The sequence below is a fragment of the Hylaeus anthracinus genome, unplaced genomic scaffold (assembly GCF_026225885.1).
Source record: "Hylaeus anthracinus isolate JK02 unplaced genomic scaffold, UHH_iyHylAnth1.0_haploid 11997, whole genome shotgun sequence".
Classification (NCBI taxonomy): Eukaryota; Metazoa; Arthropoda; class Insecta; order Hymenoptera; family Colletidae; genus Hylaeus; species Hylaeus anthracinus.
This window is the reverse complement of record NW_026534344.1, coordinates 2,942,301-2,967,854: the sequence shown is the minus strand read 5'-3', so window position 1 is coordinate 2,967,854 and position 25,554 is coordinate 2,942,301. Positions and strand designations below refer to the sequence as shown.

Sequence of the window (25,554 nt, the reverse complement as noted above, 5' to 3'; positions counted from 1 at the left end):
GAAAACATGTCTTAGACAGTTTAAATTAAACACGTAACGCAACAAAATGTTGTGAAAACTACCACAAACTTGGAAAGCAACATTTTCATCTAAACGAGTATTCAGCTTATTTGTAGTTGAAGCGAATGTAGGAATAACACGAGCGTGTCATGAAATAAATAGTTGACGGCGTACACCTTTCCCCTATCAAATTTCATAGCCTAGACAACATTGTGCTTTCCCGTTTGTTTAACTCGGAAGAGAAGAAAATACTCCAGCAGAAATTATACGACCGTCACTGTCATAGAATACGGGTACATTGAACTTTCCTAGTAGACGATGAAAAAGCATGCACAGCAAGTCGCGTTTCGCGTCGCCGTTAAGTTCCAAATGCATTGTCCATATATTTTAATAAAATGTAATATTTCAGTCGCAAAAAAATGTACAGTTGATGTACATGTTGAGATATAGCATGGATTTCTGAGCCCATATGGTTGATAAATGGTTGTGTTGTTCGCGGCATGAATACCTTTACCCATGCATTGGCTATTTATTAGAATCAAACCTGGACACTTTTCAAATAACATTATTTGAAATACACGTCAATCGCCCAACAAGAGTATTTATAGGTTCTAATGCAGGGGTAGGCGTGCACTATACGCTGTATAGTGTCAAACAAAGTGAGAAAGTAAATTCAAATTATTCAGGTCTAATTATATGCGGATAAAACGTAACAGAAAGTCTTTTCCTCTTACCTTAGAAAATCCATCAAATCTGTAATCCCAAAAGTATTCGCGAGCATGTACAATATATTTCCTGGTTGTGTAAGGAAGCACTTATGATACTATTTGAAAGATTGCAATAATGATTGATTGCTACGTTAAAGTTGTGCTCGTATTTTCTAAGAAATTTTTGCAATGATACCGCGATAAAAAATTCAGCAAGAAAGAAACCTTTCGCTTTCAACATTTTTCAGAATAATTGGACAATTACGAAGATACCGAGTATTAAGAAGAAAACTCTACGTTTTGTGGCTACTAGCTAGAACAATTTCGACCGGTAACTAGAACAAAACTTTATTAGGAAAATGACTCTGCACATTTTCCCGTCGTAGTTATTTAATTACCGATGCGGAATACGAATATTGTGGCATGCGATAGTTACATAAAGTCATACAAACATGTTTATGAAAGGCATAGTTTTATTCGTAAGAAACTTATGCTGTAAAATACAACGAAGATTATGCCAATCCAGCACAGACACGTGCACGGTGTACGGTGTACACGATGCTTTACAAAAGTATATGTATATTGATCGGAATCTATCACGCTAATCTTTTACATACATATAAACATGTATAATTTATCCCGTGTAAATAGATACAAACATATTTCTTGGTAAAGTACATCTGTCAAGTTAGTTTTATATAAAACGGAGACGAAACGATTGAACATTTTTTTCATACATATCATTGTTCAATGGTTCACGAGTTTAATTTCCAAAAATAAATTGTCGAAGTCTGTGTTGAACCCCGGTATTAAAAATTGTATCGAGCTTCGTGTAAACTTTCATATACGTTTGCTCAAGCATACTAAATTATATCTATATACATATATATCTAAATATCTATATATATATGTATATATAAAAACAATAACGATAATAGGAAATAACGTTAATAAGTTTGTTTCTCAAGATAACGAAACCTAAAAAAATGAAACAGACTGGCACGGATTAAGGGGGTGCTTAAGAATCTCTGCGAAGAATCTCATTTTCTTAAGTATTAAATTAATTTTTTAAATAATTTATATAAAATCTCCAAAGAAATAAAGAATATTTTCCGGCACTATAAATTTCTCCTTGATTTTCTTATCAAGATAATTTTCGATAGTTACCCAACTTCAGGCCTTAAAACCCCTTAATTCGACCGTGGAAACAGACATACAATCTTCTAAAGACGAAGTAATTGTAAAGAAAGGTATTACGTATACTCCACCAGTAGGGCGTATGACAGTACCTACGAATCGTAGGTCAGTAACAATTGGTATACACAAAATACCAACACAAGTCGATACCATTCCGATCGAATTAGTTTAGCAATTCGAAAACATTTACAAACGAAGCCATATTTTTAAACGTGTATATACGAAGTGAAGTCGTGTTCGTCGCTAAAGGTACATATGTATACCAAGAATGGTAGAAAGTGTAACACTCCGTTTCTTGGATGCGAGTGAGAGCAAGTACCGTCTATAAATTTGTTTCTTTAAAGCTGTTGGAGTACTCCGCTCCCAGCGCACTTTGCTATGTGACTCACATTTTTTTTTGTTACAAAAGTAGGCTCGCTTACAAAATACAAATTGATTAGTACAATATACACTCTACGTATAAGAGACACGTTAATTGGAAGAGTTACGACGAACATAAAGTTTCGATGGACTTACTGCGAATCGTAAGTTCCTGCCGTACGCGCGAACATTGAAATCGGCAAGATCTCGTAAAAAATTTGAAAATTCGAGATACACGGTAAACCTGGCAAGATCGCGCTGAAATTCTAAACACAAGTCGTGTCGCATTTATCATTCGTAACTCTTCTGCATCGTCAAAGTCACAGCCACTTGGTGGATAAAAAGAGAAATGTGTTCACTCGCGAAACGTTGTCAATTAAGGCCTCTTATTCCTTTCAGAGAATAAAGTTGCAGAGCTTTTGATGTTGTTCGACAATCTGCTCCATTTGGCTCGGGATTTCTCGAATCCCTCTTTTTCTTGCTTATCCCGCTGAAGAGCACTGATACACTCCCACAGACACACATACACACACACACACACATATATATATACACATATATATGTATATATATACATATATCGCACGCGCACCACATATAAACAACATAAACAAATACATGCACACTCTTGCACTCGACTCGAGATCAACGTGCATACTTACGTGCATACTAGAAAATTGTGCTACCGTGTAACGAAACAAATAAAAAAAGACGTGATAGTACCCTGAACAAGTAATGTCGCGTTAGTTGCTACAGAGTAGTAGTTTTAACGTTGTAAAACTAATAAAAACGAATAAATTACGTTAGTTTAGACCTTACGAATTCGACGCGTAATAATTACAAGTATGAACGGCAATAATCTCCGCCCTTTCAGGGATAAGCAATTTGTTCGACAATCGATGAATTGTCGATCGCTGGTCTCCGCGACGGTAAAACGAGTACGTTGTCGCAGCATTGGTTTACGAATTGTACGTTTGAACTTTGTTCGATTTTTAATAATTTCGCGCGACGTTTTATCGCGCAGTCTTAAGTTTCCAACGGAGAAACAGATAGGCCGCAATTCGAAGAACAAGGAATATCAAAAGCAAGGCAAGAATATCAAGAGTAAAATCGGCGTCGAGCATATCCAGCTCCTCCAAGGTTGTTTCCGGATTTTTGAAATGGCAGTAGACCTACAGAATAAAAACTGTGTAATATGAAGCTCTAACGTAAGCCCCGTGACAAAATTATAAGACACCGTATGGGTGTTGCTAATTCTTTGGTAATTTTGTATCTTATGATTCTACCATGGGTTTAATATACAGATAAACATTGTACCTGGAAACACTTGAGTTTTTCCCGCCCGAAGGAGTAAGTAGCCAACGCAGTTCCCTCGAACCCGTATCTGATGTAACTCAGATAAGTGATCCATCTGAGATATACAGGAATGGCGTCGAAACTGACAAAGAAGCCTGAGAATAAGAGGAACGGTACAGACATCACAGGCGCCAAAAATACGCCGTTCTGCACGTTCATGGCAGCTCCAACGACGAGTCCCACCGATTGGGCGACGAATGAAATTAATAAACACGTCCCTATGAACATGCTGAACCGCATGGTATCCGCTGGTTGACTCGTCAAGAAATAGACAATCGTGACATAGAGTATGCAAAATATCGCCTGTAAAAAGAACATCGCGTAGATATTTCATCATGGAACAGAACAGTCTTGTTCCATTTCTAACGAGAACCAGTTAGTTTTATCTTTACCTGAAACGGTATGTCAGATACCGTGATTGCTAAATAGTAGGCCTTGAGTGAATACCATCTGTTAAAGTTTTCTTTTAAAAGTACCGGTAACTCTAGTGGAACTACAAAGAAAAGAGTATTAAACTATCCGTAATTATGGACGAAGCGAGGAGAATACTTGAGATAAAACGTACAAGACAAAATCGTAATGGTCATGGACGTATACATGAGAAACAGCATGTTAAAGAAGAGGAACCCAAGATTGCTAAGTACTTTAGCGCCGTCGTTTCCAATGTCATAGTAAAGAGCGCCGATCAGCAGTCCCACCAGAATATGAGCAAACAGTCGAAGATACATAAGAGTCTGAAAAATTAATTAATCAACGTGAATTCCTAATTGCAGAGTCTAGAAAGAGATGATCATCAACAGTAATTGAACGACCGATTCATGCGTATGGCTCGCATGGTGATAAAGTCTTGACTCACCCAATCTCTACGACTGAAGAGTAAAGTCCTCTTCAAAATGATCCAGAACTGTTGAAGCTCTGACGTAGGATATCTTTCTGGGGTGACAATGATCGAATCATCGAGCAAGGCTACGTCGGCGTTATCCTTTTTGTCCAGATCCATTGATATCACTACGTCAGCTGTGTAAAGATGAAGAGAACTTGTCAAAAATTTGTCGAATAAAATTTTCACAATCTTCGATTACGATTCGATTGTTTTCTATGTACCTTGTTTCGCGATATCGTTCGCCACGTAGGATGTAATTACTGCTTTACTGTCTGCACCTTCCTGTTTACTTTCTAGAAACTTCTCTTTCAAATTCTTCACGTCGTTTTTATCTCCTATTGCGGCGTTTTCCCCACCGTCGGCGATGCCTTTTTGAAGCGACTCGGTGATCCCGTTGTTGAGACCCTCCGAATTGTTTTCAGGGAACGGATGTCCTTCGCGAATATCATACTTTCCATTCTTTATAGCGTTTACGAGGTTTTTGATATTATCTCCGTATTCTCCGCAGGACACTTCGATGACTATGCAAAAAATTATAATAGTACACGTGAGAAGATTTCATGGAACTTTTATTACAAAAATTCTGAAGTATTTCTTCCATAAGAACAGTTTAAAAAAAACATTCCTTTTTTTTTTTAAATGTTGTCCCAGACGGTTAAAAGCTTTTTCAGTTATGGTAATAAGTATGATCTCATACATTCAATATGACCAAAGGAGTTAAAAATTCACAAGACTCACTGAAAGAGGCCGGATTGTGATAACTCGGACAGTTGAGTCCTATGTTTCTAAGGAAAGGCACCAATTGCGACGTAGATCCCTGATAAACGCATTGTCCCTCGGCCAGCGTGTACAAGGCGTCGAACATTTCAAAGAGCCTTGCGCTGGGTTGATGAATGGTGCAAATTATTGTCCTTCCTCCTCGGGCCAAGGTCTTTAGAAGCGAGATACATTGAAAGCAAGACGATGAGTCCAAACCACTGCAAACAGTGACACAATGTATCAGTATAATTATTAAACTATGAAGATAAACAAGCAAGATAATACGAGGTAACACATTTAATAAAATGGAAAATTCACTATAAGAAAAATTAAATGAAAATTCGTAGTTTCTTCCTAGTATGTACTATTTGAAAAAGATCAAAGTGGAAACAAATTTTCGCGGTGTCAATACCATCGGGGTCTGTGATCTCGAACAAGTTCAAATTACTACACAAGTACAGGCCTTGATGACGGCTGGTCATTGATCACGGTTGTTTTCTTCAACCATAGCATCGTAAAAAAAAAAAAAAAAAAGAAGACACGTACCCCAGGACCCAGAAGAACCGGTCGAACGAGCGTTTTTAAAACCTTCGGCCGACCACTCGTCGAGGAACTCGATGGTACGAGGCCATAAGTGGAAACTTATAATGAAAGGGCAAATTGACTCTGAGACTTATAATCATGGAAACGTCATGTTGTCTAAATGCGATGCAGACGTGAAAGCAAGGAACAAAGGAACTTCACAAAACTTAAACATTGGTCGCCGACTTTCTCCTGCCAGTTATGATGAGTTTCGTTTTGTCATCCAACGAAACTCGCGTCTTATGATTTTATATACGTGTAATTATTGCACAATGGAAAATCATAGTACGCGTCACATAGAAAATAGTTAGCACTAGCGAATGGAAATCAGAGGACTCTATTATACTTTTGGTAATCGTAGGATTATGAATTTATCAATATGTAAATAGTTATGTTACATATCAGGAAGCCAGAAAATATTTTGATGCATTATCTAACTAGCAACCAGTATTACCTGAATTCTAACGAATTAAGATTATTTATCCAAAACCGTAGCGTTTAATTAATTTCAGTGTGGTTTCTTTACTCGGGAGAAACTGAACATTAGTGATCGTTCATTGACACTGACCATGCCTTCGTTGAAACGTTATATAAAACTCAGACTGATTTCTCTGACACTAATAGCGGTGAAAGTGAAAGTATTCGGAATAAATAAATAAATAAAAAAAAAAAAAAATCACCCAGTCGGATAACTTTGCATCCATTGTTGATGTCGATAGATGTCACGGGCAGAATCTTTAACAAAATGACTAAATTTTTTCGTTACCTGGTAGGTTCGTCGAAGAACATTATAGGAGGATTATTGACTAATTCGAGAGCAATGGAAAGTCTCTTCTTCTGACCTCCGCTCAAATTCGAGGTCATGGTCCGAATATGCTCGGATAGGCCAAGCGTTTCAAGAATCTCCTGGATCTGGAAAATAAAAGGATCCAATTCTCTAATTAGAGTGTTCACAAGGAATTATATAAACAGAGATAGGACAAATAATATTGAAATACAAAATGGCAAAAATAAACATCGTGTAGCTTTTTTATTCGCCGTGCTTCTACGAGTGAACGATAGTATGGATAAGGTTTCATTCATACAATGCAAAGTATACTATTTTATCATTAAAATGCGAATGTTTATTCAATAAGTAACGCTTAAGAAATACCGAATAAAAACAGTTTACAATAATTAATTCGATTGGACAGTTATGCGAATGTTTTTTATTCAATCAGAGATTTAACATGGATACACACCACTTCCTCTTTGTCTGCTTTAGAGGTATGGGAACCGAGTTTAAGGTTCGAGGCGACTTTCATTGCTTCGGCCACGGTTAAATTCGCATGAAGCTGATTGTCTTGCATGATGTAGCAAGAGAGCTTTCTGAAGGCACTGAGGTTCCTTTCGTGCCCATTCATCGTGATACTTCCTTCCAGACCCATCGACCTAAACACACATTAGATAAACTTTTTACATTCCTGGATTCTCGAATCACAATTTTTGAAATTAAACTTTCTTTTGCCTCGGACTACATGGTCCTTTGCTTTCGTTAATAATTAACCGTTCATTCTTGGAATCAAAGAGTGCATTCTACAACGCATGCCATGTTTTCTACTTTCTTCGCGCTTTCCCCAAGTATGTAATGTTTACTGCCGATAAGTACGTGATCAAGAATAGCGGACTATGTTCGATTCAGAGGTAAAGGTATTTTTCGCGCGTATAATTCACCGATACGTCGCGTCGACGTAACGTCAAAAAACCAAATGGAATAATAACGAGCGAAAAAATAAATGTCAATCAAGGCGCGAATTATGCATACCTTCGATCGTCGAAATTGTACGTATTCGACGCACGAATGTCATAATAGGTAGTATTTAAAACAGATTTGTCATAATCATACCACTTAAGATATCTCATCTCATATTCTTCATGTAGTATTAATTTATTCAAATCGATTTTCTCAAGTTCTTTTTCTTCCTACTATCCTCTAAAGCTAGCCGACTGCGACTTCTGTTGAACTTATCGCCGTTTGAAAAGTAAGCAGTCGAAGAAAAGTTCTTAGGAACGAATTGCGTAACGGGTGATTCACGAAGAAAGCGAAATGACATGGTAGAAAGAAAGTGAAATGGCCAAAATTATGCGCAACTAAGCAAAGAAAGCGAAAGAAAGCTATGTTATCAGTGAAAGAAAGTAAACTTCAGCTCCTGATAAATAAGAAAATAGTCGCTATTCCCTATTTTAACGCGATTAAACCAGCAACAACGTTAACAAAATTTGTATAAATATAATAACTAACTTGTATCCGGTAAGGATGTTCAAAAGAGTAGACTTTCCTGCACCGGAAGGTCCCATAATAGCTGTTAGTTCTCCAGATCGCAGCCTTCCGCTGACGGACTTTAGAATTGTCTTCACATCTGAAAATCGATCATATTAATTTGCATTAAGGGGTCTGTATAGTCCGGAAATAGAACAAACTAATTTCTAGTTTTATAAATGTTCTTGAAATTTCAAGTCTCAAAAACATTGTGCTGAAAGCATTATGGTGAAAGACAAATTGGCAATGTTGTGTAGGACTTTGAAGTGAATTTTTTGTACCAATAGTATCCAACCTCTATTGAAGGCGACAGCCTCCCCTCCCCATAAAGAAAGCTTTTGGTCAAATGAAATGCTTGTGAAACTTTCGCTCTAAGAAATAAGTGATATTGACTACTATATTGCACAGGTTATACATACTTACATATAAATATTGTATATATACAAAACGTATTTACATAATTTTCAATTACTAGAGTTCTTGAACGGAGTCATTTATTTAGTGAGGTACCTAAGTGGAATATTTCAAATGGTACAAGAAAAATATATTTCTACGGTTGTCAAACTATAATGGTGAACGTATGGTGAGAATAGGCGAATACTTTTGTGAGTAGCTGTATAACATACAGCAAAAATAAAATATCTTCAATTTTCTTGCAGGTTCGCGTCCCCGTTTGCAAATCGCAATTAATCCTTGCAAACGTCAACGACTTGCAGCGTATTCTTTGGGTTGGCAAATAAGAGAAACAAAGAAAATCTCAACGAAGCATCGACAACCATGCATGCAGAGGCATCATTTTCCTCATTGTCAATCATACTTTGTCCCGATAGTAGATATCGCGGAATAATGACGCCCATCTTTATCTTCTGTGAGTTAAAAGCATCCGTAGAACGCACGTGCATGTATTGAACATCATAAAAAAAAAAAAAAAGAAAAAAATTTGCTCCAGTGGCGCATTATATCTCCATAATATAAACTGACTCGAATGCATCTTTTTTTTTTTTTTTAAATATGATGAAAATCTAACACGACGTTCATTTCTATTAATAATTCACCGCAAATCTCGTTGTCACGTTCGCCTGTCATTTAAGTATTGGCATTAAAACATGATTATCGTCGTCGACTTTTATCATTAATAGATCTGTAATTTTTTTGGACAATCACCAAATGAACTTTTGTTCCAATAGTATAATCTGTAGAACAATGCGCCACTCCTTGGACTTACTAAGTGTCGAAAATTTGCATTGCTGATATTTTGGTTTAATGAATGACTAACTATCATTCGTAAGAATATTTACCGTGCTTTGAAATTGATGCGGCACGACCTTTGCTTGGTTACCGTATCATTTTTCATTGCACTTTTTTATGCGTTGCGTGCCATACAGTATAATTGATGAGTACTATATTATGATATTACTATTACATCATATTGTACCTATGCATATCGCGGATTGCGTGACTCCGAATGTGATATTTTCCCCTTTGCAAATGTAACAACGCTTAATCGTTCGGTCGGAAAATACTAGAACTTGATTCTGGCGCATTAAGAAAACGTGTTCATAAAGGTGGACGTTACGTTACCGTTGAAACATGTAAGCGTTACTTAAACAGACGTCCGCGGGTTCAAGAAAAATTAACAGCGACGATTGCATCACAATTGTCGCCGACATATCATGTTTGGTATTACTTAACATAATTGAAAAGAAGTGATTGAGAAAAAAGTGACTGTAAGAAAGGAGGCTTCGTGATACATGTAAAGAATTCAACAAACTTGAGATCGTATTTAACGTTCGTGCGATTTGTCATTACATGAAACGGCTTATCTATCGTTCGATTAATAATCATTTGTCAATGTTTACGCGTGGAAAATTATATCGACCGACATACACAGGTGTTCTTCGAAATTCGATTCGCGTACGAGTGATTTCTCTGCGACATAACGGGTCCGAATTAAACAAAGAAACGCGGTCAAGATTCAATGATTCTCTTCTTTGATTGATTAAATTCATTATTCATCTACGAAATAGCTGATGTCTGGACAGTTATTTTCAAATTCTGTCTCGTTAAAGACGACGTTAAAATCTGATTGTAAAGAACTATTGGAAATGCGAATGCGAAAGGAAATAAGGTGCGTGAACTCTGTCTCCGGTAACGGGAACATGAAATAAGTCAACGATGTTTCCGGCCGAGTAATCGCTCGCAGTACATTTAACTTAATTTGATAACACGTTTTCGTAACCGCGAATGACGAAATCTACGCGCCGACCAGTCGAATATCGAATGAAAAAACTCGAGTCTTACGATTCGAAACGTCGAACATTTAGAAAATACCAGAGAGATCCATCTCGCGAACACATTCGTGAAAAGTATGCGTTGAAGAGCAACTGGATTTTGCGCTACTGGTTGCGCAAAATTACGGATTGCAAGAATGTTGCCGTGAAGTACACGTTCACTTTCTATACGCGGTCGTTATTGCTCCGATCGCTCCACTTGGATGTGTGTGCGTTCGCAGATGCGTGCTATATACGGAACTATGTAAAACAGATAGAAATTAGCGGAGACGATTGCTTCACGATACTTGTCGTTTAGCACATCGTGCTGACTTAGCGAGAATATGCACTTGCACGAAATGGAATACAAATATTATTACATAAGTTTGTAAGATATTCATTTACATACATTTTATACGTTTATCATCATCTGTTTTCCATTGAACACGCTCTATGTTTTGAACGGCGTTTGAGATTTAAACAGAGGCTCCCTAGAAGGGTTTCAACTGGTATAAATTATCGGCGACGCCCTACGAGTGCAAGCCAAAGAACCCAAGGCGTATCCGTCCACAAAATGGTTCTTCGCAGTGGCATTCGAAGCAAACTAGAAATGACAATTCGATATGCCAGAGAAATGAAGCATTATCGCGCAGCTGCTGCAACTGGAACAGTGTCTTGCTTCGAGTATAAATTAGCGATAAGTGGAAACAAAGGCTGGTCTTTTCGAATTGTTCCGCTGACTGGCACATTTGCTGTTATTATTACGCTACTTCTTGACACCAGTCAAATTCTCTATAAACAAAGACGGATAACAAAAATCGATCGATTCGACTTATCGGAAGAAAACGGAGACAAGCAAAATTCTATTCGGGTAACCTGGCCAATTAAATCTTTCCTTGTTTACCTTTTGTTACTCGTAATTTCTATCTAGGTAGGAAGTTTACCCATTTCTGGTAAAGAACTGACCAAACGAATGTGTTTTCTTTTCCTTTTTGGAGTGGTAAGTGCACTTTGGAAATCGTGTCTGAAAGTCTTTATGCCGCAACCGGTCTTCTTACAAAATCTCGGTCACTAATTCCATTCGCTATAGCGACTCGGCAACTACGCTCTACAAGCTCGTGTAGAAAGTTATTCTTTCGTTTGAAATACGGATTAAACGGCAGCAGTTCTCTTCCTGTACGCTTCGACGCAAAAACATGATTCGTCATGAAATTTTCTGACGTGTTCAATTCCGTTAATTGTCTAGGAATACTAGGAACTCATTAAAACTGAGCGATCAGTTGCAACGATGAATACAAAATGTTTGACGAGCGAGTATGATGCGCAACAATATATTATTTAATATTATTGTCATGTAGCGACAGGAACGCAGGTGACTCAGTTTTTCTGTACCTGAATCACGCAGGCTTTTGTTTCATGGCGTTATCTTGTTAAATAAATCATTTGCGTTCGATAAGAGTTTCGATGGGAGACGTGCAGCTGGTACAGCACGCAAAGACACATTAATCGAGACACATATACACGGTGTATACTAATTCTTCTTTTACACAGGACAGAGCGTTTGCTTTCACTTTGTGGTCAATGTCATCGAAAACCAGTTCCAAGCGTTTCAATTTACAAGATGCGTGACGATACAAGATATATAAATGTTTTGTTCGAACGACGAGTTGCTGAATCTTCGAAATATAAATAATATCATCCAATGTTTTTCTTTCTTGCTCGATGAGAAAATATGTATATGTACATTGCCGATTGCTGACCTCCTCGGGAGAAACAGTTTTAACAGAATACTTCTGTATTGCTCGACCGCGAAACAAAATATAAAATGTGTGTTATATAAAACATAATTTACGCAAAATATATCAAACACGATTTCGTAATTCATTATCAATAAATTCAAACCAAGACCCGTTGCGTTCAGATGTCAGAGGAATAGTACAAGGGACGATGATCTGACTGCTTATCTTCCCAATTACTTTTTCTCAATGAAAATTTCGAGTTTCCTGTACAGCGAACACGGTTATCGACTCCCCTCTATTATCTGCAGAACGCGAATGCAATCGTGATCCGACGACCTCTTTCTTCAGCGAGTCTGTATTATCATTGACTGAGGTTCAAGTACGGTCATTAAAATAAACTGCGACTTCGACGCTTTCAGGCTCACAAAGAACGTTTCGTGCAACGAAACCGTTGACAGAAGAAGATGAATTGTATTATCAGTGTCTGCAATCGTTAGCTATCGATCCTTGGGCGACCTTCGCGCTACTGTTTCAAGCAGAATCGAAAAATTAGACAAATTTTATTCGAAATGAAAATGAAAACTACGATAGAACGAGTACGGCGTAACGCAAAGTTTTAATTGGGAGGCGATAAACTGTATTTGGTATGAGTGCATTGTAGTTTACGCAAGTATATTGACACAAATAGTACGGTAGCAATCTGAATTCGACTCTGTAACGTGAGTTTCTAGGTTTAAATCTATCGTTTTATCGAATTTTATCGAAAAGAGATAGATTAAATTCATCCCAGAGATAGCGAGTAACGACTAGAACGAGGAAATTCTCGTTGATGATGTTTAACTGTACTTACAAAGGGGAAATTCATCAGTAGTAGACGGCAATATACGATAGGATAGGAAATTATATCCGTAAACTTTTGAGAAAATGGGGAAAAATAAATTCGATTTATGACGTATGTTTCCGCTGTCATATTATTATGTCATATTATATGTCATGGTATGGACTAAAATTATTTACTTGCAATTGAAAACATGCTTTTACGCTCACTTTTAGCATTCAAATATTTTACTACTAATATATGTATAATTAACCTGTTCTCATGCTTGTTAAGAAATTTTTGTATTTGTGTATTAATGTATACAAGCACTTTAATGTTTTCGACCCTACCTATTGGGTCCTCTTCAAAAACATGGTTCATCTAAAAGTGTTTAACCAGATGTTAATAAATGTACATATAATTTGAGACAAAAAGCATGGTTGTATGTCTTTGAACTAATAATGCACTAGTATCGGTAACGAATGTTGTATGGGCAATTCTAGTTGAAACTATGTGACAGTGTGATGTGTGATTTTTAATTGTTTCAAATGTTCCTCGACGCGATTACGTCTGACGATCTTGTGAAAGGATTTAGGATTTTCCTTAAAAAAAAGTTTCTAAATACCCTAGAATGTCACAGAAAGAGTCAATTGAAGCATATGCGTATTTGGAATGTACATTCCGACCCTTATGAGGTCCCTTCCCTTATCAGAGTCCCTTCAAAAGGATCCGCGATAAAGTGAAACGTCCACTCCAAAACGTACACGTGCATAAGCACTCTTTGTGTATCATTTCAATTTTACAAGCATGGATCGAAATTTTAAGTCTGAGTATATATCATTTTTCTGTGTTTATGTCAGAGATGATTGGTCATTTTAAGGATCCTGTTGATGTTACATGGCTGACACGTGTTATAACAAATCTACTTGTATTAAAATATTCTTTAAAAACGGGAAAAAAATGTTCAACTCTGTCTGTATTAATAGGTAATTGGTGTACTTACTATTCTTGCGTCCTTCTCGGACCTTGTACGTCAGGTCGGTGAATGCCAGATCAACCGGTGGCCTTTTCGGCAGATGCGTGATCGTTTTCGGTTGCGCTGGCATGATTTGCAACCTAGTCCCCGAACTATTCCTAGGTTGCAATAAAATTTCATTGGTGTTATCTTCTTGCGAACAATTTCCCTCAAGCTTCATCTTTTATCGCGATTTTTTCACAGTTTCTATCGCTGAATCCCGACTCGTACGGAGTTATAAGGCACTCTATCCTCTCTTTTCAGTCTTGTCACGGTCAATTTTTCGTTCAAACGATCCGACTTGTTCGCAGCGCTGCGTTCACGTTAGCGTATACACGTGCAAATCCTCTCATCGCCTGAAAAAATGATTCTCGTTTCGAAATCGGAGTCGTTCGTCTACCAAAAGCTGTTACACGTCGATTCGGATCGAAATTTAAATTCGAGTTGAATTCCGTCAAGGCAATCGTGGAAACTTTGAACCGAAACCGAGCAAGTTATCGACGATGTTTACCTTCGTACCATACTATCGCGTTCCTTTGTAGTGCGAAGTCACGTTTTACAATAACTGCTTAACGTTCGCTTTTCCAGATACTAAAGGTTAATTGTTTCAAAGGATAAAAATGTACAACATAGAAAAGGAAGTAACAAGTTCTTTTTTAGAAACCATAATGCATAAGCTGAACACAAGTTTACTTATCAATCTATAATAATCCGTACGTAATAATAAAGATAAATTATCATTTTTATTTGACACTATCGTGAAATATATATTTTGAACTTTCAAATGCAGGAACCAATTAAAAGTAAATCGGAGATATTGTTTCTTGTTTTTTTTCTTTTTTTTACTATTATTTTTGAATTTCGTTTACAGTTCTATTTACTTCTTTCGATAGTTACAGTTGGAGTGTTGAATGAATAATGTTTCCGGTTACGAAAGATATGCAAACGGAATATCACCGTTATTTTTGCCGATTCAGCATAACGATATGCTCGAGTATCTCAAATGTCATAGTTGACTACCGTATCGAACCCTGAGCATCGAACAGATTTCAACCAGTTTCAAATCGAATTAGCATCAATAAAAAGATTCGATGTCGAACAACGAACACGCTGAAGGCAAACGTTCGTGCGTCCTTGAAGAGACTTGAATTAACCGTTTGAGTGGCAAGGAGCGTGATCAGCGACTATATGGTTTCCATGCTAAAGTTTCAGTGAGACACGAATTTCTTACGTAAATATGCGTTAATGTTTAAATCTTTGAACTCTGTTCTTAACACTGTTATTGCTATAATTAGACATTACTCAACGAAGTGGACCAAATTATTATCCGGGGCGCATGAGTGAAATAAAATTTGTTAACGCTGCCTAATTGTTCTTACGTTCGGAGAAACTTGACACATTTTTCACACCTCGGCACTCGAACGGTGCAACTCGACTATCGACCTATATGATAACTCGTAGCTGACGATGTGTCGCACGGACGCCATGTACTTGTGCATAATTGATAATAAATTTAATGAAAAAAGTCAGGATGCGTTAACAGACCCTGCAACAGGTTGGATCAGCCGAGCCTTGAACAAGGATTTCAAATGTACACAGGAAAAATAATTGACAAACTTTGACGCTTTCATGACTTGGCAATATCAGTAGATTTTATATACAAATCGATGTTACTGTGTTTCGTCTCGCGCCTGCCAGTTGAATTTCCCATCGTTAAGGCATATCTAAAGAATCCAACGCTATTGGTTGTGGTCGACCAATCTATTCAAACTAATTACGTATTAATAAACCATCCACTAAGTGGAGACTGTTCAAATGCTTGCGACAGTCCCGTTTAAGGTAGGATTCGGGACACGATAGAATAATATCGCCCCGCGTACAGGCCGTACTATTACACGCATAATAATTTCTTTTAATCTAATGGAGGCCTTTAAAGGTAAGTGACCCGGGAGTCTCTCGATCCCTGAGTGGCCCTATGCGTCGCATCGGTGTTTCCACTTTCCCAACCGGACTGACGCAGCGTTTCGCTTTATCATTTTTTAATTCAATTAAGACTACATCGTTTTCTTCACTAAGTATCAGTCTATCCTACGACTGGCGTCCGTGCGAAATACATCGTTGGGAAATGATTTCGTCTAATAAACCCAGTGGCAGAGAACGTGTTAAAGCGCGTTCTTACATTATGAGAATAACAGCGCGTGGGAAGTCGGACGAAAAGAGACGATCGCGACTTTTGGAGTAACAACTGCGTAGACCGTCGACTCCGTCCTCGGGTTAACAGCGAGAGGGCATCTCGTTTTTCGGAGTAGGTGTTCACCAAACGCGATTCTTGTTCGATTTATCGGACCACACACTCGCGATCGACTAACTGAGGCTACGCGATCGCGACGATAACGAAAGCAAGAAACTGGCTTCAACGAGCCACACGCAGTCCGACCGGCCTCCAAACGATGCTCGAACCACGGTGTCTCGAGACTGACTGACTGACTGACTGACTGACTATTTAGCTGCACCGCGGCCATCACCATTGACCGTCGTTGCTTTCCACAGTGCTCTTTCTCCCTCTGCTTCCCTTTTCTTCCCTCTCCCTTTTCCGCTCTTTTCAACGACGTTACAAACACGAGCAAGCGAACGAACGTTATGAAAATTGGCCGTGCGTCGTCGTCGTTAACCCAGACTAAAGTCTACGATCGAGCTTTTTAGGTTGCAGCGACAATTGTCCTTTTTTTTTTTTTTCTTCTTCTAAATGACGCGTCGATTCGGCCGACTGTACGACCGCGGTTATTTCAGCCTGGCACGAATTTACCCGATAAACATATCGTGTTCCGAGTTTCTTCCTGTATGTATCGGTCGGTCTAATATCTTTCAACGAGGACGTTGTTACTGGCCGCGCTGGTTAACCAATGACCATTAAAGTTTCGCTAAGTGAGCAATTTCTCGACCACGTGTCCTTTTCTCGTCGACCGTGCACGGATTAAGGATGGAACTGCCGAACGATTCGGTATTAAAATATTTTATGGGCATTCGAATACTGTAAATAAACATGGAATTTAATATTCTCGTTAATTTTCATTTACTTTCTCTTGAAGAGGATCTTACTATCTGGTGACCGAAACGTCGTGTTAATGAACTGTTATACAGGGTGTCCGAAAAGTCGGGGAGGAGCCGGAAATGGGGGGTAGCTGAGACGATTCTGAACAACAATTTCCTTTGGAAAAATGTCGGATGGGGCTTCGTTAAGGAGATATTAACGGAAAACACTGACCAATCAGAGCGCGCGTAGACCGTTGGAGCGGCCGCGATAGCGAAGGCTACGCGCTAGGCGGCCGCGTCCAATGTCCTTCGATGCACGTCGAGTCACTTGTTCGCGTACAAGCGCGGCCCCCAGCGCGTAGCCTTCGCTACCGCGGCCGCTCCAACGGCATCCTCGCGCTCTGATTGGTCAGTGTTTTCCGTTAATATCTCCTTAACGAAGCCCCATCCGACATTTTTGCAAAGGAAATTGTTGTTCAGAATCGTCTCAGCTACCCCCCATTTCCGGCTCCTCCCCGACTTTTCGGACACCCTGTATACGATTGGTGATACCAATAATTTTTTAAAGAATTTCTTCACCATTTCTCGAATACCACCACAAATTAAACGAACGCGAGCTTCTAGTATCACAAATGAAAATAAGAACAGAAAAATTCGATTTCGACACATTTAAATAACGCTCGCGACAAATTACGAGGACTTTGAAAACCTAACGCTAAAAAGACTTGTTCATTCCCAAATTGTAGGCCGATTGCCTCCTCGCTATCCCCAATCTCGGAATCTGCGATTCATAAGCGTGAGGTAATGAATTAAATAAACGTTGATTCCAGGAAAGAGTTAAATGTTTCGACATTTCGCTACGGCTTTGGTGTCAGTGGACAGAAAGAATTACAGACCCCGAGGGACCTTCGTCATTTTTTACCATGAGATTCTAGCTCGGATTACAGGCGTGATACGATGGTTACGATCACCTATGCTAGACGACACGTATTTTTGTGCGAACACGGATGAATCTGAGGTATAGAAAAAACAGCTGTGTCACTGTGTTGTTCAGGGATTGAACGCGACCACGCAAAAACGTTCTAATTACCGGAAATATCACGATGATATTATCACGAATAACTTTCAAATAAGAACGGATGATACCAACAAGAACTTTCAAATATTCGTACGCGATTGGTGTATTTATCCAATTATCACGTGTCAGGAAAAACTTATGTCCAAGCCCAGATTTTCCATTTTTAGAAAAAGAAAAGGTTTGACGACCCCTTTATTCCAGATTATCGGTGAATGTTAGTATGAGAAATTTCAAATTGTCCGTTATTCGCTTTACTTATTAACCGTCGTTCGCATTTCTCCCGCGATTTCGCGAAACAATAGGTCGTTATGGATATGTCGTCGAAAACGCGTCGCTTTGACGTCCGTGGCTCGTCGCTGTACGTTTCATCAGCGTCATATCGTACGCGTTGGACTTAAGAAAGAGTGAAGTGGTTCGTTACGGGACTATAAAAGCAACACGGTCTAGTCGTTAACCATACACCTCTCTCGACAACGCAGAAAACGAACTCCATTATACACTCATGGAACGAAACAACTCTCGACGATCATCGTCAGAAAAAAAATAGGGTTACTAACCGCGTTCTCTCAAGAGTACGTGCACTCCTTTTAGGCATATTAAAACAATGTACTTTTGAAAAAAAAAAAAAAAAAAAATAATAATTGTTCCATAAAACAAATCTTCGTGTGAATTTAATCATTCGTACATCGTCGAAGAGCGAATTATCGATGACGCACGACCAGTTCAATTTCAAGAGTATTTGTGTATGCATTTAAAACCAATTCACACGATTGGTAGCACTATCAGTGTATTCCGAATCAAACGTGCACCGAATCTGCGAATACGCACAAAATCTTCTTGCGCATACGTACATGGGTCCAGTGGATTTTCCAGTAGGCATAAAAATGCATATACGATAACATAACACTCGATACGTGTCGTATTATGTCGATATCGATGGTTTAGTTATCTTGTTTGTGCGAAAAAAACGGACGTTCAAAAGCTTCGATCACGATATCGAATTGAGTAAGAATCCCGTCAACAATAAGGCCAGCTTCCAGACATTTCACCGCAATAATGGATGTATTTGAATGACAATCGAACGTATGTTATGAGATTATATTATAAATACACTCCCATTGATCAAATAAAACGTTCGCTTGTAATTACTGAATTTCTGAGTCGACTTTTTGCCTCCAAGGTAAGTAAGTATTCGATTGTTACATTTTCCTCGTACGAGCTGCATGGTTAAAGTCACGTAGACCTCGCGTAAAATCAAAATGTATCCCATGGACTGGTTTGGCACGTGCGTATATCCACGTGTGTCGCTCGTTGAGGCATGTCAAACGGTACAGATACGGACGGTGTACATCATCATACGTGTTCGTCTACGTCAGTCGTGCGCAAAGTAGTCACGCAAAATAAAATGAAAATAAATTCCAAAAACCTTCGTTTCGCGATAGTAATTTGACTCCAACATTTGTAGGTTTCTTAGATAACTTTAAAACAAAGTCGAAACCCAGAGAATCGTAATAAATTTTGCTTGTGCAAAACTTAGGGGGTTCATTAGTATCTATTTACTTGTCTGCAGAAAAATAGTCAAGCTCTAGTCACCGATAGACCGAATGCAATGCATTGGAAAAGTGTAGGCGTTATTAGTAACGCCTATATCGTGAGAGGCTGCTGAATAAAGGTCACTTACACAATCGAGAGCGCAAAGTCCGCGCGGGCAGTTGTCGTTGTTTAGTGCCTTCGATAAGACCGCAATTGCTGTGTTCTAGCTTCTATCTCGATGAGCATTTTACATCGACCTCTACTCTCTTCCACGTCTAATACGATACAACAGATTCTCGCTTGCATCAAAAGACGCGATGCTAGAATAATTTCACGATCAACGTTTAAATCGAAATAAATCGTTTCAAAATGACCTTCGTCTAAGCTGATCTCGGTAATTTAAAAAAATCAACGGATGATAAAAAGAATATTTCGTCTCCTCGCTCAGCTTCCCTCGCGGTTGGCAAATAATATGTAGAAGAAACGTCGTGGTCTATCAATTAATCCGGATGAGATGTAGAACGAACGTTGGGTCGGTATGTGCAAATCAGTTGTTACGGAAACGACATTTAATAGACATTAATTTTCTGTTGTAAGGCTCGAAGTACATCGAGGCATCTTGAAATATCAAAGATGCATGAGGATTCCGAGGCTTCGAGGAATCGAAGGAAACAATCGAGGCTTCTTAAAAGTTTCATCACGCGTATGCCTCACGGTGCACCGACACGACGTTGTCACGAGGCCATTGCGATTCATGTATCAACTGCATCATCGCATGCCCTTTGTCCGCTCGAAAACATTCATCGATTTTTTTAAAGACGAGAGAAAACAAGGTTTCTTTGTCGGTAATCACGATCACGTCATCGCTCTTTCTGAATTTTCGTAACTAAAAAATTGCCTCCCCCATTTTCTTGAAATTTTGAACGAAACGTTAGACTTCACAAAAAAAAAAAAGAAAAATAGTCTAGAAGCTTGAATCGATGAAGCTTGAGGGATAACTCGTTCGTATAAACCACTAATAACAAAGTAACAATAACTAACGTTGGAAATAGGTTTTTACTTTTTTTTTTTATTTCTCAAATTACTTTGCTTACCATTCGATTCCATTGCCGATCAAACCATCCTGCCGATTTTTACTTCCGCGTTCCACCATCGTTGAATTCGCTTTACTCCTATGGACGGATTTATCTCGTTATCGTCGTAACGATTCAATCTTCTAAAGGTAAGAAAATCCATTATGCATATGTAGGTGCATTATTAATACCAGCACGAATTTATCATGTAAGATAATGACTCTGATATCGAGCGACATATAAAAAAAAAAAAAAAAAAAAAAAATTACCGTAGCACGAAAAGCTAAATGATATTAAATCGCATGTCCAAGTATGTAAAGCGTTTGTCGGAACACGCACGAGCATTCAAACACAGCCGTTTTTTCGCGCCGTGCGTTGCATATGCGAAAATGGGGCTTAACATGGAATCCGTACAGGAACGTCTCAAGAGTATGTGGCGCCCTTATTCCATCAGTGAGTTTTTGATTTGTATACGATAAGTGCTACGATTATGAAAAGGAAGTATGAAAAATTAATGTTTGTGCTCATACATGATAACCGACGTAGAAAGCGTCTCCTAAAGCATGGCCAATGACTATAGCTGACCCCGGATCCATATCTATGCATCCAAGCATTCATGATTTACTGTTCGACGATTCTCCGTCACTCTTGCGCGTACTCGAGAAAATCGAAAGAGAATATTAATATGTTCATTGCAACGAACAAAGAAATGTCGTAGGGTAAGCTTATCAAATAATAATTTACATCCGTGTACGAGACTCTGTAATTATGATACCAAGTGAATCCACTTTCACTTTTATCACAATACGTTAAAATATTCATAATATTCTACCTTGAGTAATTATACCGTCAACTTGCTAACCTTGACGAGCCACAGCAAGGTTTACTTCATATTTACACAAGCCCACAAAAAGTATTAGAAGTAATCATTCGGCATTTTTCTCGGAAACAGATGTGTTCACAGAGTACTCGTCTATTGTGAAATACTACAATCAGTTTAATAAGTATTCATACAGGAATCAATTCAAAATAAAACTTTGAATTTTAACTTCCCATTTCTTTGGTTGCTGTACGAATACTTCTTACGTCGAATGTATTTTCAAAATTTGAAAGGAAAACTTGAATTGTGGCGGGAAACCGTCGATCAATAAGTCTGTTCTATTCTTATCGGTAGAGCGCCTTCACCAACCATACTCGGTTCAATTGTTCCTGTTGAATTCAATAGGACAATGCTCCATGGCATGCAAATTACCAATCACGTAGAAACTCACTATGTTTCTTCGAATATCGACTCGAAAGCTGCGACGAAAAATTCAATGATGAAAACTGACACGCGACCGTAATGCCAACAAACCACAAGAACTCGAGGTTATGATCGAAACACTATCCGCTAACTTTACGTTCTATCTACTTATACACGCGACTCGATATTCATTTGTTAGAATAGATTTCTATGAAAAATTCCGGATACAAAAGTCGTGTCAAGTGTTTATGACAATTAGTTACTTCTGCTATGGAGTATAAACAGGGAGAGGTTATTTTCAAAAGGTTTGTTTACAATGATGCTACGAGAATTGCAAAGAGAAACACGTCAATCGAGATTAAGAATCGTGCAACCAATTTAGGAAAATTGTTAATGAAATATGACACTCGCGTCGTTACGTACAATAGGCTCTACCATTTTTACTATGATACGTATGCGAATTAATTAAAATTTGTCGTAAAAGAAAATAAGAAAACCCATTCTTAGAAAACGTAAGAAAATGATTTCCAAGGTTAGGATGGTACTCTGAAAGCTTGTTAGGCTTATATACGTACGGTTTGTGCTACAGGCATACGAATGCTCCGTTTTCCCAACACAGATGGAACATAAACGTTCAAGAGCGTAACTTTGCACGAATGGTTTGGTTTGGTCGCACAAAAAAGGACTCGGCATACCACTTTTAGCGCTGCCAACACGCGGCCCGACGTTCCACCAGACGCGTCGATCGATGTCCGACGACTGTTGCACCTTTCTAATCGCAATCGCAGACTGATCGACGATCATTCAACGAGAACTCCCCCTTACTAAAATACAATCGATCGATTGGTCGCCGGTAACGCGTCGTGCAAATGAGCACCCTCCTTCCTCCTCTCAAAGCTCCATCAACAACATCCGCTACTGAGATTTTCAATCATGTTTCTGTTTTGCTCGTCGTATTCTATATTCGACCCTGACACGTGCATTATTTCGTAATCGGTAAAAAACATGGCCGACTCTGTTGCAGCTTGTATTTATTTCATGATTAACTTAATTGGTAAAGGAATCGTCGTTACACGTACAACCTCACACGACAACATCTGGCTCGTCGAGGATAGGTTAGATTTTATCTGGATAATAATTTCGAACAGATAAACTAGTGAATGAATATGAAAAAATTGTTATAGGTTAGTTCCTTTAGTTTGTCTAGGTATTACTAGAATAAAATTATGCCATTTCTGACATAGTTATAAATACGCAATACTTGTTGGACCTTGACTATTAGAATCAACAAGTGGAAAGGACTGACGATAAGCAACAAGTAAGGTTGAGGGTTGTAATGGGTACGTACTGCGTATAGTTACCATTCATCGGACTGTACCAATAATTACATCTTACTTACAATTAGGAAAAACCATCCTACTACAAATGTAATCAATAGGAAAACTTAACTGCAAATACACATGTATTTGTTTGGATCTGTTTTCAGAATAGGATAAGGAAATGAATAAGAATAAAAGCATTTATTTCCAGTAAAGAGGTAATGCATAATGAAAAGACAATAGCTAATACTTTTATTACTGCTATACCGTATTCTAAACACGTACTTTGCAAAACGTTGTGTGCCCTACACTTTCTTTCCTTTATTTTCTATTTGATAGCAGGAATCGAAATTACATTGTTGAAATGAAATCATATTTATTGGGAATCATGTTTTGGTTATAAGAAATATATAAGAATCTATCAAAATTGCAGCCATCAGCAAGTAAGCATTACACGCTTTACAACAAGAGTAATGCGAACTTCCCGAGTCACACCACGTGGAGGTTGCCGCAAAGAGTGACTCGCCCTACTCCGTCGTGTCCCATCCACCCTTCCTTTGCAAAGTTATGGTTGCGGAAGACATCATCGCAACATATCAATCGACCATCCCATTTGGAACAGGCGATCAATAATATCAAATCAGACCTACCCGAAAAAAAGAGGTAGGAGTGCTAACCATCCCCTAAACTCTTTTTCAGCTAAACCCTAGCTATGCAGGCAGGATGTCCCCTAGCTGTCCTAACACTAATCTGCAGGCAGGATGTGTTGACCCTAACTTCCTCTGTTAAGAGGAATTTGCAGCCATCAGCAAGTAAGCATTACACTTTACTGCAAGAGTAACGCGAACTTCCCGAGTCACACCACGTGGAGGTTGCTGCAAGTGGTGACTCGCCCTATCTCCATCGTGTCCCATCCACCCTTCCTTTGCAAAGTTACGGTTGCGGAAGACATCATCGCAACATATCAATCGACCATCCCATTTGAGACAGGCGGTGTCAATGAAATCTAGAATGACCTACCCGGAAAGAGAGGTAGAAGTGCTCGTCACCCCCCTACTCACTCTTTTGCTAAGCTAAACCCTAGCTAATGCAGGCAGGAACCCCTAGCTATCTTAAAACTAAGCGAAATAACTGCAGGCAGGATGTGTTGACCTATCTAAAGAAGAAGAATAACGGGCTGCCCAGGTTTTCTCGTCGCGCTAGTTGACGACTTCTTTCCACAATCAGAAAGAGGTCCACGGAAAACGGAAACGTGCGAAGCTACAACCAAACCTCCATCACAGGAGGGTGCAATTCAGTTGCATTGTCCAAATCGCACGACTCATCGCCACGGGAATTAGAGAGAAAGGAAAAATGCAAATAGTATGGAAACATCGGTTTCTACACTATTTACGTGCTTTTGAACGACGAAGATAAAGCAAGGGAAAAATGAATACCATCGCTTCCATTCGTCGGCAATCGCGAAAAATCCCTAATGTGTTACCGGTATTACGCGTACGATCTCCTCTAGCCTGATTCAAAGGAATCATATTACTAAAAATTGGCTATTGAGGAAACGTAAAAACTAATTTATCGAATCGTCGCGTACACTGGTCGTGTAATAGCGGTGCACGCCCAGAAGAAGACATCAATTCTAGACGCAGCACAAATTACACATTTCTTAGCAACGTGTCGTCTCAGAAATGACCACTCAGTCGTGTTTCATCGACGATGAAACAAGGAAAATGGCAGCCGTCTCCGTTCGACGTCACGGCTACGACTTGTGTAATTATTCACCTTACCGAATTGTAGACAGAGGGAACGAAGCCTGGGAAAGGGGACGATTACCGTTTGAGATGTCCGATGAACCAAATGCACTCGCGAAACACGGAAGACACGGATGAATTCGAATAAAACCAACAAACGACGAAGAAAACGTTGCACGGAGTTAGCTTGAACAAAATAACTAATATGTATACATAAATAAACGAATTAAGAATAAGGTCATGGTTTCCCCAAAAATGAAGAAATTGCAAAGCTGTGACCCAACCATTCCCTACAACCGTCCAAGCTAAACTGAATTTACGACACCACACGGTCAGGGAGGAAGCTGTTGGGAACGAATGTGCTGCCACCATTGCTCATTGTATTCCTCAGTTTTCCTAAGTTTGTTGCCTAATAACACTAACGATTGCTGAAACAGAATTTAAATTATATTTATCAAAATTTCTATTTATTTCAAACTTATTAACTATCCATTATCATTTTTGCTGAATTGAAAATCAAGAAAACCGCTAAACCGTTATGTCTTT

At 38.7% G+C, this 25,554-nt stretch overlaps 1 protein-coding gene across 7 annotated transcripts; it reads right to left on the bottom strand.

Annotated features, from left to right (window-relative positions):
- Positions 1-1,162: 1,162 nt before the first annotated feature.
- Positions 1,163-22,775, bottom strand: LOC128889397 (ATP-binding cassette sub-family G member 4). 7 transcript variants are annotated; one of them, XM_054147000.1, is made up of 13 exons: positions 22,640-22,775; positions 20,723-20,844; positions 13,973-14,103; positions 8,126-8,243; positions 7,086-7,275; positions 6,611-6,756; positions 5,242-5,480; positions 4,725-5,024; positions 4,477-4,637; positions 4,186-4,354; positions 4,013-4,113; positions 3,582-3,923; positions 1,163-3,436 (listed from the first exon to the last, which is right to left on the bottom strand). In XM_054147000.1, the coding sequence occupies exons 2-13, from the start codon at positions 20,779-20,781 to the stop codon at positions 3,278-3,280; spliced, it is 2,115 nt and encodes a 704-aa protein (XP_054002975.1). In that variant the 5' UTR covers positions 20,782-20,844; positions 22,640-22,775; the 3' UTR covers positions 1,163-3,277. The 7 variants fall into 7 exon arrangements, with proteins under 7 accessions (XP_054002975.1, XP_054002976.1, XP_054002977.1 ...); XM_054147001.1 differs by having other exon boundaries at positions 20,723-20,800; positions 22,520-22,682; XM_054147002.1 differs by having other exon boundaries at positions 20,723-20,800; positions 22,640-22,673.
- Between the last annotated feature and the right edge of the window lie 2,779 nt (positions 22,776-25,554).

Bases quoted from the DNA above. Each gene is read 5' to 3' on its own strand.
- LOC128889397 (XM_054146997.1), bottom strand. From the start codon at position 14,165: ATGAAGCTTGAGGGAAATTGTTCGCAAGAAGATAACACCAATGAAATT. The intron at 7,276-8,125 runs GTTAGTTATTAT...ATGTGTGTTTAG, and splicing joins AACATCCTTACCGGATACAA to GTCGATGGGTCTGGAAGGAA. The intron at 4,114-4,185 runs GTACGTTTTATC...TTTTCTTTGTAG, and splicing joins GACCATTACGATTTTGTCTT to TTCCACTAGAGTTACCGGTA.